Source organism: Lacerta agilis, chromosome 12 (assembly GCF_009819535.1).
Source record: "Lacerta agilis isolate rLacAgi1 chromosome 12, rLacAgi1.pri, whole genome shotgun sequence".
In the NCBI taxonomy this organism is placed as follows: domain Eukaryota; kingdom Metazoa; phylum Chordata; class Lepidosauria; order Squamata; family Lacertidae; genus Lacerta; species Lacerta agilis.
Window position 1 is genome coordinate 46,464,141 of NC_046323.1, and position 18,730 is coordinate 46,482,870.

The 18,730-nt window shown below is 37.9% G+C and overlaps 1 protein-coding gene across 12 annotated transcripts in view; it reads left to right on the plus strand.

Moving 5' to 3' along the window:
* The window catches only part of KMT2C (lysine methyltransferase 2C), a 162,220-nt gene that overhangs the window by 46,913 nt on the left and 96,577 nt on the right, over positions 1-18,730 (plus strand). For 11 of the 12 annotated variants that reach the window (XM_033165512.1, XM_033165515.1, XM_033165514.1 and 8 more), the window contains exons 4-6: positions 804-1,013; positions 9,918-10,063; positions 11,019-11,128. In XM_033165512.1, the coding sequence (XP_033021403.1) occupies positions 804-1,013; positions 9,918-10,063; positions 11,019-11,128 (466 nt within the window). The remainder of the gene's footprint in view (positions 1-803; positions 1,014-9,917; positions 10,064-11,018; positions 11,129-18,730) is intronic. The other variant, XM_033165522.1, reaches the window with a different exon arrangement.

Genomic DNA, 18,730 nt, shown 5'->3' on the forward strand with positions numbered 1-18,730 from the left:
AACATTAAAGGAACTATATAAGACAATCAGAATAATAGACTCCCAAAGTTTCTTTCAGAAATTACCAAAGTTTATCCAGTAGTAGTGCATTCACTGGAGTTGTTACTTTCAGTTAAGGTAGAATTTAATTTTTAATATCTATTTATCACTGTCAAAAGCTTTAAAGACTACTAAAATGTAGTAATAATAGCCCCATCATTCTTATTTCAGTAAAATGCAAAATGATGAACAGATGACATGTTAACTATTGCTCAATGGCACTTTATAAAATATTACTCTGATCTGAAAGCCTAAGGATTGCATAATTTCTGAAGGTGAAAACTGGGATATGGAAGAATTTACAGTGGTACCCCGCTAGACGAATGCTTCGCTAGACGAAAAACTCGCTAGACGAAAAAGTCTATGGGGCTGCCTCGCAAGACGAAAAAATTTAGTCTTTTTTTTTTTCGTTTTTGCGGAGCGCGGCTCCCATTGCCGCTCCGCAAGACGAAAACCCCGCTAGACGAAAATTTTCGCGGGACGAATTATTTTCGTCTAGCGGGGCACCACTGTATTAAATACATCAGTCAATTAAATTTTTCCCTTGCCTGTTCACACTAGACTGGAAGACATTCTTAAGATGTTTATGATATTTAAAGGCTAAGGCTTTTCTTTTACAAAATTACTAGGGAGTATGTTTTATTGAAATCAATAAGAGTAGCATCATGAGAATGGGACTTTTCAGTGGTGACTCCCCACTTGTGAAATGCTTTACTGAGGGAGACAGCTTTTGACACCTCTCTTTTTGCTTTCTGACTCTCTAGCAGTGAACAGCTCTGCGCCTTTTGTTACTGTGGGGAACGAAGCTCATTGGGACAAGGAGAACTTAAGCAGTTTAGCCCAACACCAGGGTTTATCGCTCCATGGAGCAACCTGTCTTTAAATAAGAGTGAAACTGGTGATAGCAATGGCGGCATTTGTGAGAGTACTCCAAGGCAGAATTCAGTCCTACGCAAATCAAGAGGACAAAAGAAGTAAGTTTTTTATGCTTACCGAAATGTATACTATTTCAGTTCATGTTGTAGTCATCTGACTTGTAAGTAAATGTGCAGTAAGACAACATGCAGTTAGGGTTGCCATACGTCCGTATTTTTTTTGGCACTTCGCCTAAAGTTAGGGCTGCTCAACAACTTTGCGATTTTCTATTAAAAAAAAACCAACTTCTTTCAGGGTGTCCTGGCGACTGTAGCCTAAGTAGGTGCTGAAAATTAAAAAAACATATTTATGACATAAAATATAAGGGGCCTTTGTCAATAGAAAGTGTTTCAGGAAGCAGTAGCAGCAAAATACATGGGCAATTCTATTTAAACAAGGTCAGTTAGGAGACTTCCGGTTAGGTGCCGGTCAATGGCGGACGGGAGTCTGACGGCTCCGTCCTCCGCTAGGCTTTAGGGACTTCCGTGCCTGCGCCACGGGTCCCTTAAAGCCACGGGAAGAGCGTCCCGTGGACCTGAGCTTCGTGGGTCCCAGACGTGCCGTCTCCGTTCCCGATTGACCCTCGTAAGGGGGAAAATCGGGCGAGCGGAGCGCCGGCACGGGACTGAAGAAGCATCCGCCTGCGGAGGATCAAAGCAGCGATCCCGCCAGACTCGAGCACCCGGCACTTCCTGCATAGAAATCTCCGAAGAAACTCTGTAAGTTAAAGAATTGGATTATTTTTACAAGTTTAAAGAGCACTACTTGCAGAGGAAACTGCAAAAGGAAGCCTGTTCCCTTTGTACTGTTCGCGCGAGCTTGGTAGCGCTAAAAGATCAAAGCCGCGACTAACGGAAAAGTTTTGCGAACTCTGCCAAACTTTTTAAAAGTGGTTTAAAAGTTGTTTAAAGTTTGTTTTAAGACTTAAAAACAGTTGATATGGCAAAAGAAGACGCCCCTCACCCTCTGGATTAGGATTCCGGGTCAGTAGCGGGCTGTGATATATTGTTGCCATTTTTTCTTTGTTGGTGTCTCAGTGACTGTTTACCAGTGGAGACATTTTGACTTCTTTGTAACCAGATACAAGCTACTTTATAAACTTTGGTGGTAACACTGCAAGCCAAGAACTGTTACTGACTTGGGCTACATGAAAGTGGACCCTTCTTGGCTTTAAGGAATTTATACTTTGGAATTTAAACTCTTTGCCTAAAAGTTGGACTTTTGGGACTGGTGTGGGCTCCTGGCTCAGCAGTCTCTTTGTTCTCAGAACTGATCTGCTGGCCACCTGGTGTTTACTTTTGGGACTGTTGGCCTTCTACTGTGAATGTCTGAGATTGTTACCACAGCAACTGGAGTGACCTTGAGATTACAGTTGCAGAGCCCACAGGGAATGGAAACTAGATCTAAAGGAACTGGCTCTGAGAAGAGAAAAGGCTCTGTTTCCCTAACTCTACAGGAACAAATGGAGAAATTGGTTGCTAGTGTGGCAGAAATTGCAGCAGGACTGAAAAGCGTTACTGATGGGCTGAAGCAAACACAAGATCAAGTCTCATCAGGAAATACAGCAGTGAATTCAGCGATAGAAAAACTTCAAGCGGATATAAAAGCTGATATTAAAAATTCTACGCAGACCCTAGAAAAATCAATTGGGCAAATTGAGGAGAATGTAAAGAAGAACAGAGAAGAGATCAATAGGATTGGGCAAGAGGTGACCACCTTGAAAAAGGACTCAGAGGAAATTAAAGTGGTCAAGGAAAAAATAAAAAAGGTGGAGGAAAAATTGGATAATTTAGATTTGGAACAGATAGAGAATATTGGAACACGACAGAGGTCTGTGGAAGAGTCCCTTGCGTTTCTGCAACTACATCAAAGAGAGGGCAACATCCGCCTAAGAAATCTTCCAGAAGTGGAAGGGGAAGACCTAAAAGACTACATAGTGAAGTTATTTTCAGGATTTTGGGAGATAGAAGAAATCAACGTCTCAGCGCGCATAGTGAAGGCCTTCAGATTTGGTCCAAGAGGTTCCAGAGGAAAGAAAAGTAACAAAACAGTCAGCGACTGTTTGATTGTGTGCCACGATCGACACGATAGGGACTTCTTTCTGGACTGGCATTATAGAAACAACCTGGTGGTAGAGCAGAATAAAGTAATTTTTTATAAGGATATCCCCAGATTTTTCCTTGACAAAAGAGTTCCTTACAACGATTTGGCAACTGAGCTTAGAAAAAGGAAAATCCCCTTCAGTTGGGAATTTCCAGAAGGCCTGGCATTCACGTTTGAAGGAAAAAAGATAAGAATAAGGTCCCTGGCGGAGAAACAGAAGTTTTTGGACAAGCATCTGGAACAATTTAAAGGCACACCACTCGACCCAGCACAATTCTACAGGTTTCCAGAGGTATTCCCACCACCGCCGGGACCACCACCAAGTCTACCAAGTTCAGGCAAGGATCCAGAGGAAGACAAGAAAGGAGAAGCAACTGGAGGAGAAGACTAGAGAAAGGAAAATGGCGCTCAAGTTAATGACATGGAATGTCCGGGGATTGAACCAGAGACCAAAGAGACGCAGAGTGTTTTACAGCATAGAAAAGAAGAACTTGGATATAATATGTTTACAGGAAACCCACATAGCCCGACGTCACAGAAGATTATTACAGAATAAAAAATTAGGCCAAGAGTTTATATCATCGGATAAGGTCAAGAAGAGAGGAGTAGTGATATACGCAAAGGAGAAATATAGCCCAAGACAGCTTTTTAAAGATGAAGAAGGGAGATACATCGCAATTGAAATTAACATACAAGGCGAAAAATTCTTGATTCTGGGACTTTATGCACCAAATGATGGAAAGTCAATCTTTTATAAGAAAATACATGACTTGCTGTTGGACTATTTGGATTACAAATTAGTTTGCCTTGGAGATTTTAACGGTGCAGTTTCCACATTAATGGACAGATCTCAAAGAACTAAATTAACGAATGATGGGAAACTCCCAAAGACCTTTTTCGAAATGGTGGACAATTTGAATTTGGTGGACTCTTGGAGATTAAAAAATCCCACAGATACAGAGGCAACATACTTCAGCGAACCTCAGCAGTCATGGTCGAGGATAGATTATATTTGGATTTCGAATGAATTGGCTCCAAAAATACAAAAGGCAGAAATTGGCCCCAAAACTCTTTCAGACCACAATCCTGTACAGCTAAATTTAAAAATGATTTCCAAGGATTCTTTTAGATGGAGAATGGATGACGCTTTGATGAGAAACACCAAGCTAGTGGAAAGAGCGGCGAAAAAGATGAAAGAATATTTTCAGATAAATTGGAGCTCCGAAGTGGAGAAAAGAATTGCTTGGGATGCAAGTAAAGCTGTAATGAGAGGACTTCTCATTAGTGAAAAAGCAAAAAAGAAGAGACAACAAAATGCAGAGATGGAGAGATTGTTGAAATTAATCAAAGAAAAGGAAAAAGAACTAAGAGGTCATCCCAGATGCGTTAAAATTCAAAAAGAAATTAAATACTTGCAATCCCAATATGCCAATATAATGAACCAGGATATTGAATGGAAAGTGAAAATGATGAAGCAAAGAACATTCGAATCGGCTAATAAATGTGGAAAATTACTAGCTTGGCAATTGAAGAAAAGACAAAAGGTAAATGTCATCAATACCTTGGTAGTAAACGGAAAAAACGTGGAGAAACCAGAGGAAATCAGATGGTGTTTTCAAAGATTTTATAAGTAACTGTACAAGGAGGAGAAGATAGATGAAGCAGAAATAGACCGATTTCTGGAAAAAAACGGATTGCAAAAGGTCCCAGAGGAAAAATTAGTTACTCTCAACCACCCAATAACGACGCAGGAAATAGAAGATGCAATAAATAACATGCAATTGGGGAAGGCTCCAGGACCGGATGGATTAACAGCAAAATATTATAAGACATTGAAAGACTGGCTATCGCAGCCACTAAGAGAAGTTTGCAACAAGATATTAGAAGGAGATAGGGCACCAGAGACGTGGAAGGAAGCCTTTATCACACTGATTCCAAAACCAGATATGGATGTGACGCAAATGAAAAATTATCGTCCAATATCCCTTTTGAATGTGGACTATAAGATTTTTGCAAATATATTGGCTACAAGGCTGAAAAGAGTGTTGAAAGATTATATACATAGAGACCAAGCAGGTTTCTTGCCAGGAAGACAAATTAGTAATAATACGAGAATTATTGTGGACATTTTAGAAAAACTGGAGAGAAACGTAAATACAGATGCGGCACTATTGTTTGTCGATGCAGAGAAAGCATTTGATAAAGTTTCTTGGACATTTATGAAAAAGAATTTGGAAAGGATGGGAGTTGGTGAAAAGTTTTTGAATGGAATTAATGCCATCTATACAGAACAAAGAGCTAAAGTAATTGTAAACAGTGTGATATCGGAGGAGTTTGAAGTTGAAAAGGGAACAAGACAAGGGTGCCCTATCTCCCCTTTACTTTTTATCACGGTCCTGGAAGTCCTCCTAAACATGATACGAAAGGACAAACAGATAAAAGGAATTCGTGTGGGAGAGAAGGAATACAAACTACGCGCCTTTGCAGACGATTTGATGCTATCCCTGCAGGAACCGGAAAGCAGTGTCCCCAGAGCCTTGGAAATAATCGAACAATTTGGTCTTGTAGCTGGTTTCAAATTAAACAAGCAGAAAACCAAAGTTTTAGGAAAAAATATGAGTGCAGAACAAATCCAAAGAATACAGGAAGGCACTGGCCTCAATTTTGTCAAAACAGTAAAATATCTAGGTATCAATCTTACAACCAAGAATCTGAACCTGTACAAGGACAACTACGAAAGACTGTGGATGGAAATAAAGAAAGACATGGAGATATGGACTAGATTGAAATTGTCGTTAATGGGAAGAATTGCCGTGATAAAAATGAATGTCCTACCAAGGATGCTGTTTTTATTCCAAGCCATACCAATTCTGGACAAACTGGATTGCTTTAAGAAATGGCAAAAGGACTTATCAAGGTTTGTATGGCAGGGCAAAAAGCCAAGAATCAAGTTTAAGATTTTAACAGACTCTAAAGATAGAGGAGGCTTTGCCCTGCCGGACTTAAGACTATACTTTGAAGCAGCGGCCTTTTGCTGGCTAAAGGATTGGTTCAAACTAGAGAATGTTGATGTATTGGACTTGGAAGGATATGATAATATGTTCGGTTGGCATGCATACCTGTGGTATGACAAGGCTAAGATCCACAGAACTTTTAAGACGCATATAGTTAGAAAATCCTTGTATCAGGTCTGGATTAGATATAAAGACTTGTTAGAGAGAAAGACCCCTAGATGGATCTCTCCAGTGGAGGCCAAGGCCTATAAGAGACCGAACATGTCTGCAAACTGGTTAAGATACATGGACATATTGCAGCAGGAAGGGGACTCTTTTAAGCTAAAAAGCTACGATCAAGTGAAAAGCCAGGTCCCCGACTGGCTGCATTATCATCAGGTGTATGAAACATTCAAAATGGACAAAAAAGTTGGTTTTCAAGTAGAAAAATCAAAACTGGAAACAGAACTGATAGAATCGAACTTTAAAAACCTTTCCAAAATGTATAATCTTTTGCTAGAGTGGCATACGAAAGATGAACTGGTTAAATCATCAATGATAGAGTGGGCGAAAGATGTAGGACATAATATCATGATGGATGACTGGGAGAGATTGTGGCAAAAAGGTATTAAATTCACTGCTTGTCATAGTTTAAGAGAAAATATAATGAAAATGGTTTACAGATGGTATTTGACACCAGTTAAGATAGCAAAGATGAATACCAAAATGTCAGATGTATGTTGGAAATGTAAACATGCGAAAGGTACCTTTTTTCATATGTGGTGGTTGTGCCCAGTGGTAAATGCTTTCTGGGATAAGATTTATAACGAACTCAAGAAGGTAATGAAGGTTACCTTTTGTAAGAAACCAGAGGCATTTCTCCTGAGCATAACTAATGAAGAGATACCCAGTCAGGATAGAGTGTTTTTTATGTATGCCACAACAGCAGCGAGAATTTTATTGGCAAGAACATGGAAAGGCGAAGAGATACCAACGGTGGAAGAATGGCAGATGAAGATGATGGAATATATGGAACTCGCAGAACTGACCGCCGGAATCCGGGACCAGAGGGAGGAGAAGGTGCCACGAGATTGGAAGAAATTTAAAGACTATTTGGTTAAATCAGTAAAATTGAATATTTGAGCAGAATTAAATAGAATAGCGGCTTTAGTAGGTATATGTTAGATAAAATTGTCAGTAAGATATTTTTGTGTGAAAGATTCAATTGTTAGAAAATATGTTAAGATTTGGTGTTTAAGTTAAGATATGATTAAGTAAAGTAAAGCACATTAAAAATTGAGCAAATGTGAACAGAATAAGATACAAAGCTACCTAGAAGGTATATATGATTTTGAAGACAGTGGAGGGAATGGGGGAAGTCCCCCAAAACAGAGAAGATAGAAACAAGAAAAATAAGAGGATAAGTGTTAGTTTAAAGGTTTGTATATGTCTCTTTTTACTGTAATTGTTTGATTGTGTTTTTGTGTTGTGTTTATGCATTGTATTGTTAATGTTGTTGTTTATGTTATGTTTTTTACTTGTCTTAATAGAAAATAATAAAATCTTATAAAAAAAAAAAAAAACAAGGTCAGTTAGATACTAAGGTGACAAAAGCCAGTGTGAAACAGTGGCTAACCCAGGGCAGGCTGCCATGTAACTCCAGATGTTACTATACTCTAACTTCATTGGCTCCAGCCAGCATGGATAATGGTTAGGGATGATGGGGTCCACAGATTAGCCAACCCTGGCCTATGGTGTTAGATTTTGATGAAGGAATCCAGGTTCAGTAGCTATTAAATTTCTTTCCTGCCCCTCCTCCCGAGGATGCATAGGGCAGCTAACAGGGTTTCAAAAAGTACAATCACATTACAATCATAATTAAAATACTAACTAATATATATATCAAAATACAGACATGAAAACGTAATGCAGTTGATGGCAATAAGACCTAAGCAGATAACTTCCTTGCTACATGCCAAAACTCAAGGGAACAGAAATGTCTTTGATTGATGTTTTGAAGCAATTTGAGATGGGGGACAATCAAACTTCTCCAGAGTGGAAACTTCATACATAGGTGGCTCTGCTTTCATGTCACAACCCAATGGGCAAATATCAGTAACTTGATCATGAGCAGGGCCTCCCCTTCAGATCTTAAAGTAAGGGTCTGCAGATGCAGGAAGTGCTTGAGCCTCAAGCCATTTAGAACTTTGCATACTAGTACCAGCACCTTGAATTGGTTGCCCCCCTGTCTTTTCCACCTGCTCTCAGCCAACACTGCTAGTGCTGTAGTTCATAGCATTAGAGATCTGTCTTTGGTTTGTGAGCTGGGGGTGGGTGGGCAGGAAGGAAGCTTGCCTGATGCCCTCATTATCAATTTTTAGGTGCCAAGCTATAAAACATTTTTATTCACTGAGGCCTTTGGTAGCTAAGCTGACCTCTGTGGTGGTGCTCATCTTTTTAGGATGGGTAGGATTTGTCATTATTATTATTATTTTCCTGGTTGGGCATTTTAGGTATTTTGTATTTTATGTTGCTTTAAATATTCTGGTTTAAAATGTTATTTTATCTTGTTATGTTGCTTTGATACCTTTCGTATAAAGCAACTCACAAATGTTATAGCTAATCATCATCATCATCATACTGGGTCAGACCGGCGATTCTTCAGCATTTCGGTCCAGCTCTACTGGAGATATCGGAGGTCAATCTAGGGTCTTCTGCATTCAAAGCAGATGTTCTATCACTGAGCTATGAGTCTTCAGTATTATATACTTATGAAATATAGTTTTTCATCAGTATGTAGTACTGCAGATTTTAAAAATATAGTTAGGAGTTCCAATTTATTTCACTTTTATCCACTGCAAGCTGCTCCTTAAGGGGCTGCTTTGCTGCTCTTTGGATTCTGTGGTGCTGGCTGATTAGTAGTTGCTTTTGTAGCCTATGGGAAAGTTCAAAATTAATTTAGCTTGGAACAGCTAGCCAGCTCTGTCCCCTGAGGATGGTGATGTAATCATACCCAAGTGCCATGCTGGCTGCTATCCAAATTTAGGTACTAAAGCGATTGTTGTGTTGGAGTTCTCTGATTGGTGACTAACCCTGGACTGCTGCCAGTAGAATGAAGCAGTAAAGTGGGAAATGAAACAATAACAAAATGAAGCAGCCTTTTAAAGGGACTTAAGGTGGACCATTTTAATGAGAATTTGGATGGTCAAAACTTACAAGTGTATTAACTTATTTTTATTTGCATGGCTATGCTTTCTTTTACTTTCACCTGTGGGTATCAGCTTTAGCTCTGCCAGTCTGAATGCTTGTTCTTCTATATACAGTAAATAAATTACTTAGTTGTCCACACATTAATCATTTTCAGTTTGACATCAGTGAAACACAAATGCACATTTAACATATATGAAGCTGGTATGCTGAGTCAGACCACTGGTTCATCCAACCCAGCACTGTTTACTCTAGCAGTAGATTTCTAAAGTCTTGTATAACTTCTTCCCCCAATTCATACCACCCCAGTAATAGTGTCTTTTAATTGTGCTTTCGATTCCGAATAACATAATATTTCATTAGATAGTAGAGACTATTTGCTCAAGATACAATAAAAGTATAAACTGATCCAATAAAATATTGAAGCAGGATTTACTATGAACTGTGAGTTAGCAACATGAGCCCAATGCACAATAAAGAAGCAGATTAATGTAGAGTATACTCATTTCCTAGGTTGATACACTTGTGTCAGATACCTGAAAACCTGCAAACATACATATATATATATATATAGTTTAAATGTAATTTGTATCTAGTATGTACAGTAAATCCATGTTATTTTAATTGCAATCATTTAACCAAATCTTGTATTCCACACAGAGAGAAGTCTCATCAGAGCATAACATCTTGTAGAAGTATAAGCACTCAAACTACTCCTGATGATCAGGTAGTCAAATTCTGGGATGAACTCAAAATGGTTGGCTTACCAGATGACATTGATGTCCAAGCCTTATTTGAGCCAACAGGTAATGTACTACTAGAATGTAGCTCTATTCAGTATATTGTATATTTTACTTATTGTTCAAATTGAATGAAGTTGTTTCTTTGAAAATATCTCCTTCCCGCTCCTTTTAAAAGGAGAAAATATGGGGGAAATGTTATTACTACCACTGCAGAAATGCAACCTTTCAGATTTACTGGTAAATGTAATTCCCATTCCATCATAACCTCAATAGTGAATTAGCTGAACAAATACTAAATTATTTCAGTGGGTGCATATTTCATAGAATCAGGATTGTAGAGTTGGAAGGGACCCCAGGGTCATCTTGTCCAACCCCCTGCAATGTAGGAATCAGTGTCTATCTTTAAGTTCTGATGTTCTTTAAAAAATAAATAAAAGAACATTCTTTCGGTCTAAGGATAAAATTATGTCCTTAGAGAGACAGAATACTTATTTCCCTACTTTGCTATAAGTGGTTGTGGATCAAAGTTATTTGAAAGACCTGGAGTTCTTAACAAATTAAAAATGCTAACTTTCTTCTCCAGTCATTCTGTCAGTTTAGCATAGGGGTCAGCAAACTTTTTCAGCAGGGGACTGGTCCACTGTCCCTCAGACCTTGTGGGAGGCCGGACTATATTATGGAAAAAAAATTGAACAAATTCCTATGCCCCACAAATAACCCAGAGATGCATTTTAAATAAAAGCACACATTCTACTCATGTAAAAACATCAGGCAGGCACCACAAATAACCCAGAGGTGCATTTTAAATAAAAGGGCACATTCTACTCATGTAAAAGCACACTGATTCCCAGACTGTCCGCGGACCGGATTTAGAAGGGAATTTGGCCAGATCCATTCCCCGGGCCTTAGTTTGCCTACTCATGGTTTAGCAGATGCTATCTATACATTTTCCCTTTTGCTATTCTGCAGCAAAAAGCTATAAAACTAATCCATTCATTTGCTGATCATCATATGTTAGGTTACTGCTGGGCTCATAACCGCTGTGCGGAATGGTCACTTGGAATTTGCCAGACTGAAGAGCATCTACCAGTGAGTGTGGACAAAGCTGTTGTCTCAGGGAGCACAAAAGTGAGTTCAAAGTAATTAAGATTCCATCTCTCTTAAATAATTTAAAATAATCATTCTAGTATAAAATGTTACAATTGCAGAAAAAGCATCCCTAATGGAGTACTGATTATTTGATTATTTGATCATTCAGTTATTTGATCATTTGATTATTTGAAAATATGTTTTCCTATATATGAAGTGTGTCACTTTCAAATATTAATTTGGGTGGTAGATCCAATGAAGAGAGAAAAGGAGTATTGTGTTTGTTCTACTAGCAAACCCAGCTGGCAAGTTCTTCTGTGGACTAAATATTCAAAAAAGAGCTGGAGTTAGCTGGTGCTTGATTCACTTCTACTGCTGATCTAAATAGCACTATTTCTGTTCCCAGTAAATGCAACTATATCACTCTGCTCATATATCAGTTTCAAACATGGTTTATTGTCACAAGAAAGAGCCTGTGCAAGCCTTGACATCAAATGCTTTCTCCTCACCTTTATTCTTCTGGCATGGTCACAGGGAAGAATTTGAAGCTTTTGCTATGATTGTTTTTATTAACCATGTGTCTGAAGAAGTGTGCATGCAGGCATGCACACGAAAGCTCATACCAAGAACAAACTTAGTTGGTCTCTAAGGTGCTACTGGAAGGATTTTTTTATTTTTTATTTTGTTTTTATTAACCATGGTTCGTTTTTATTTTTGAACTCTAAACTGTGGTTGATCTTAACTATTGTTTGTTGAAACAAGCCCATTTCATGACCCATGGCTTGAAGCAGGCAGCTTTAAACAAATCATACTTAAGATAAGCCAACATTTGTCAGGTTTGGATCACATGACAAGCTGTACTTAATCTAAAATCAAAGCAAAATCTTATAATAATAATAATAATAATAATAATAATAATAATAATAATAATTTATACCCCGCCCTTCCCCGCCAAACCGGGCTCAGGGCTGCTAACACCAATAAAATCACAACAAAAACATAAAACAATTCATTAAAATACAGATTAAAATACAATTTAAAATTAAATCTAAACTGCAGCCTCATTTTTAAGTAGCCCACCAATCACACCAAAAGAATGAAACATCAGGGTTAAACTGAAACCAACCCAAAGGCTAGGTGGGACAGCTCCGTCTTGCAGGCCCTGCGGAAAGATGCCAAATCCCGCAGGGCCCTGGTCTCTTGTGACAGACTGTTCCACCAAGTCGGGGTCAGTACCTGTTTGAACCTGTTACAGTCATGCCAGCAGAATGGAGTATGCAAGCCCAAGACCCATGCAGGCTTTTACCCATGGTTTGTGGTACCCTTCAAATGAAGTCTATGTGTCCCCAAGGTGAGACAACCATGTAGTAATTTCCCATATTTCCTCCCAGCTATCAAAGCTCCAAAGAGGCACAAATTCAGGTTGAGTCCTCCAGGTGTTTTCTGCATTTTGAAGTACCCAGAGATTTTGATCCAACAGATTCACTGGCTTGAAACATTGTATTTGGTTTTCAGTAAGTGTGAACACTACTGTAAATAAATGGTTTTAAAAAACAACAACAACCCCTTTTAAGTTGGAGCAAACAAGGCTGTAGTGAGATACGATGAAGATTTTCTAGGGTAAATAAGGAAAAATGTCTTTATGAACAAATTTTAAATTATTTGTGCATACCGTGTCTTCACAATTATACTGATAGGAAGAATATAATAAGGCTTGTTTGTGAATCATTTTTTGAGATACAGGGAACCTTAGGTTGTGGACATAATCCGTCCTGGAGGCATGTCCACAACTCAGAGCATTCACATTCAGAAGCGTCACATCTGCACACGCACACAGCGTGATTCAGCGTTTCTGCGTGATGCTCAATTTAGCGCTTCTGTGCATGCACGAGCGGTGAAACCTGGAAGTAACCGTTTCAGTACTTCCGGGTTGCCGCGTGATGCAACTTGAAAAGATTTAACTTGAAGTGTATGTAACATGAGGTATGACTGTATTTGAAACACTTTTTCATAAGTTGTTCCATTTTCTGACTCTAGACATTCCCCTCCCCCCAAAAAATCCCAATTGGTTGGAATTTTACTGTGGTTTGGAATCTTCTGATGACAGCATTGTGGATTTTATATGTGCACAGATAACTGCACTTAAAGGTTTTTGATACGTAGTAAAAGTAGTGCATAGGTTGTTTGAACTTGGCCAATTTTTCATATATTATTTATTTATTTTGTCTTGCATGGTTAGCCATGAAAGCTTAACCCTAATTATCACATGGCAAGAATATTTCTGTTCTATTTGAAAGGTTTTCCCCATCATTCTCATCAGTTGGAATCCAAAGCAATAGCATTAATCAGGGTCTAATAGGAGATTTGGGTGTTCTTCTGTTTTTGGGACCACTGATCCTGATTGGTGAAGGAACCTCTAAGCTCACAGCTGATGCAGTTCCTCTGAACAAATGTTACTGGAATGGTGTAGGGCTTGGGGTAGGGCTTGACTATTTGTGGAAGAATGGAAGCCCTGCTGGGAATATGTGAAAAACATCATAATCAGATAAAATCACAAGCAGGATTTGAAACATGAGCAGAGGAAGAAAAATGATAATATTTGAAATAAAAGAATATGTTTTAGGTGGAATGTCTATTAGAATGCGGTATGTAGATTGGATGGGATTCAGAACAGCATTGAAGAAAAGGCAGGAAGTCAAAGTTTAAAGTGAAATATAAAACAAACTTGAAAACTGGAATTTAAAGATTATAAAGTTTGATATTAAAGAAAGTTTAATAAAAATCAGGTTCCATGCTCTAGTAAAGTATGAGTTGAGGAATATAGTCCTACTTCAAAAAGACATATTGTTTAGTAGTTAACATGCTATGCTTTTTTATCTAGTTGAATAGCCATAGTAGTTCACTATAGTAATTTTTTCAGAGTATTCCACTTTACTTTCCCAAGTTACATACTTTGCTTCTTTGCTAATCAAAATGATTGGCCAACCCACAGTGCTCTGCTCCAGGAAAGTTTATGATAACTAAAGATATTGCTGTTTTCCATTTAGTGTTCAAATGTTAATGAATAGTGTGTGTTTTCCCTCTGAGCAAGTCTGTTAAACTACTTCTGAGACTGGTAAGGTCCTTTACTTCTATGCTTTTTACCAACTAATGCCCATAATTTAGCACATGGCTTGTTCTTTGAAAATGCTTGGTGAAACATGTGCATACAGTAAATGAGACTTAATAAGAAAAATGGCATTTCATTTAGCTTAATCAGTTTAGATTTTAGAGAAAGTCTCAGAGAGTCAATAAGGATTGCTTATCCTATTGGAATAGTTCCATTGAGAATGCATTGACAGCACTAGCCATCTGTTTAGTGCTGCATGTAGAGACCCAATGCATCATTGGGAATTCAACACAGCATCATTCTGCACATAGAGTTCCATTTCAATAGTATCCTGATAGCTCTATTGCTGAAAGATGTCTGTCATTGTCATCATCTTCATCATCCATTTTTTTTGTAACATACCTACTTTTCATTCTACAAATTCAGTTGAATATTAAAAACACAAATCTTGCACATTAACAACTGTTCACAGTTGCTACTGCTCATTCAGATATGCTTGAACAATGAAGTACCATTGTAGATTCATTGCCCTGACAGGCGTGCGATTGTAGTCTACAAAATATTTTTAGTTATTCCAGATTGAATTCAAGCCATGTACTTGCTTGCTTGTTTTACAGGTGCTAGCAGTATGGGGTCATTTCATTCTAAGATATTTTGGCATTGTCCAGCAATAAGAAAAAAATATCTTTATTTCCTCCACTAAAGTGCTGCTTCTGATTTCTTAGTAAAGTGCCAAGAGAATGTTCTGTAGGAAATATTCTGTGTGAATGCACTCTTGGCAATGAAGTAGGAAAGCAGAGGCAGTCTTGTAAGAGTTTTCACTTGCTTTTCTTAACTTCAGTGCTATGGAAAAGCGCCCTTTCTTGAACTCTACATTTTGTATGTCAGGGTACTAGAATGAAGGAAGAGAGGTTGTTGCTACAAAGAAATTTCAAAGAAAGTTTGATGCTGAATAAGATCAGAAGTACAATGAAAGCTTGGAAGCTTAAATGCTTTGGAAAAAGACAGAATAGACAAGGGCATCCAGAGTGAAACTGACAGAGAAACCACAAAAATACAAATAAAAAAGCTTGAAAGACCCCATCAGAGATGCATAAAAGGACTTATGTTCCTGAAGGGATTTCCACTGTACGCTTCCTTTATGCACTAGCACTTAGCAAAGCTGTTTTCTGTGCACCCTGAATTAACATATTATCATTGGGTTTTAAGCATTTTTATTTCTTCTTGCATAAATTGAGTAGGAAGAACTTAAAAAAAATAATGGCCAAAATAAAGTACTACTTTTTCTTTTCTTTTCAGACACATCCTTTAAAATTGCTAGAGGTCACGGCCCTGAAATGGGGGATTGAGATTGCTCTTCCTCACCTGGTTTTGTGGTCTTTTAGTTTGTTTACTTTTCAGTACAGGTGTTGCATTTTAAGCAAGCCCAAGATATGCTTCTTAATACCAGTTGTTGGAAACTACGGGAGGGGAGTATGCACTTGTGTTCATGTTCTGCTCTCTTGTTTCCCACAAGCATCTGATTGGCCACTGTGAGAACAGAATGCTGGGCAAGATGGGCCATTGGCCAGATCCAGCTGGCTGCTATTATGTTCTTATGATGCTATTTGGATGTACAATTTGTGATAAATTTTGGTGGTGAATTTGGACAGGAGTGCTGATTCACTCAGAAGTTAATTGATTTGAGCATCTTTGGTGAATTTTTAGTTCATTTAAGGATTACTATACTACTTTTCAATGTTGTAGTGAGGACTTACATTTCAACAGTAGTGTTAGGCATCTTTTTGATATGATCTACTTAGGTTGTCAATATTTGGTGACCATATGTGACTTGAATATAGAAGACATGTAATATGGCTTCTAGAATATGTTCTTTTAATATTTGCATTTATTGTGTCTTCTGTGCTCACTGATATTGTTCAGTGATGCATTTTACTATCATTAGAAAATGTTCTTTTGTTACATTCCAAATGGGAATCAACATCTGGGAAAACTGATTATTAATGATAAGCAATAAAACTAGCTGTGCATGAAGTTGTGCTGTATGCACAAATAAATACTGAGAAACTAATTTTATCTTAATTACTTATAGTTACAAACAGTTCTTAATTTTATAACAATAGTAGATTTGTAAGTATTTGGAAGTAGGCAGTGTGTCACTTCTCAGTCAGTAGTAAACAGTTGAAGAAAATGGGTTCAAAGAATAATTCCAGCACCTTATAGATTTATATAGGAGGAAAGGATATATAGGTGTGGTGTTGTAAAGTGATTTGAATGTAATATGAGAGATGAGTTTTTAAAAACCCACCTTGGCTGAACTGAGCAACCATAGATAAGCTTTATTATTCCACTTTGGTACTACCTCTTCTGTACAATATTGATGCAATCAAAGTTGCCTATATTGCAGGGAAAGGCCTATATAAATACTGACCCTTAACTATAATAATAATAATGAAGAAGAAGGTGTAGTATGGTAAGGGAATTGCACATAAACCTGCACTGTATATTTCTGATTATTCATAAACTGCTTCCAGTGGCTTCTGTGTGTTGATTTGCCTTTCAAAGGCATTGAGGCACAAATGGTATACAGATAGCATTGTTCTAGTATAGGGGTAAGTGGCATGGTATCCTCTAGATGTTTTGATCTACAGCTCCCATCATTCCTGACGATTCACTTGAAGTTGGGGCTGATGGGATTTGTAGTCCAAAACATCTTGTGGGCACCATATTGGCTACCCTGTTTGAGTAAGATAAAGCTGGGAATCTGCATCCATATTCATGTATATTGTTTTGTTTTTCTACATGCATCCAATAGTGGCATCCAATAGAAGCCTACACAAAGAACACAGACCTTTGGATCTGTTCGCTTTTTTTAGTTACAGCAGCATTCACTGCAGATTTGTGAGCACTGAACAGTTCTTTTATATGCTCGGAACTCATGTCACGTGAGCAAATCAGTTACTGAGTTGTTAGAATATTAAAATGCACTTATTAGGTGGATTGTGGTAAGAGATGCATTTTTATAATTTTAAGAAAAATAATTGCTTGGAGTGGATCCATGCATCTATTACGTCAGACTGCCTTGGCATCTTGAAAATGTTTGCTCCCTGTCAGATTTGGACTCCTATGATGGATATGTTTTCTGGAAAAGGTCGACCATGGCAGCAGTGTTCACTCATCTGAAAAACAAAAAGGTCAAAGTACTTGGGTGGCAGGTAAAGTAAAGTTAGAAGGCGGGCATTGCATACTAGTATAAGGGCCTCATAATCACATTCTCTTAATTTTATTTGGACCTGTTCCGTGCATTAACATTGGCAGTTCATTTATTTTGTCCGCTGCAAAAATGTCAACCTTATTAAGCACTATGTGGTTATTTGGTATTCTATCCACTTCATTTCACTTTTTTAATTGGACAAAATCAAGGTTGTAGTATTACTACCTCCTTTCATCACGGGTCCTAGCATTAAATTGCTGACCACTGCTGAAGTATCTGGAATCTGACATATGCCTAAAATAATTAAGCAGCATAGCCTTTTCGAAAATAGAAGGCAAGTGGTTTTGTTTTGCTCACATCAGTGTTAGCCACTAGAAATTAATTGAACCTACCTTATCTTGGTTATTTTATGTTAAACTGTATTAATTATTACTACAAAGTGGCAATCATCTTTTATACAATCATGTAATATTTTTCATAGATTTAAAAATTACCAAATAACATGCATAACAAAAAATGTAACACTTATTATCCATCTATATTTATTTATTTATTTATTTATTTTCATTATAGTTGGTTCTATTCTTTCAAGCAAAAAAACCTAGTTAAATCAACACAGGCATATCTAACATAGTAAGCTTTCTGTGTTCCTGATTCATAATGTATTGCACAGCCAAAAGAAATAATAATAATAATAATAATAATAATAATAATAATAATAATAATAATAATAATAATAATTTATTATTTATACCCCGCCCATCTGGCCGGGTCTCCCCAGCCACTCTGGGGAGAAAGGGATGCCTTAAAAATTTGGGGTAAAGGATGTTGTGCCCATGTTGTTGGTTTTGGTGTTGACTACGCCTCTCAGTATTTTCTAGTATTATTCAATATGAGATTCTTCTGAAATCACCAGTAAAGGGTAGGACTTGGGGACACTGTGCTCCAGTGGTTCTTTTCTGCCTAGTGAGTTGATTCCAGAAAGTGTTGCAAGGGAACCTCTGCCTGGCCCATAGCATTTGTGCACTGGGGTTCTGCAAAATTCCATATCCCATGCTATCTAATGCTAAAAGATGTGCTAGGAAAAAATGTACAGTAGATGATGCCCAGCTCTGCTTACCTAAACCAGGTAAGGTAGTGAAAGTTCTGAACAGGTGCCTTGACTCAGTAATGGGCTGGCCAAGAGCCAGTAACCTGAAGCTAGTCCTTAGATGAGGACTATGTTGGTGGATTGCAAAAATTATTCTAATAGTTAATATTCAGCCTGTTTCTATAGGATTGGACCCTTCCAGAAAGATCAGGTCTGCAGTTTGGGTGT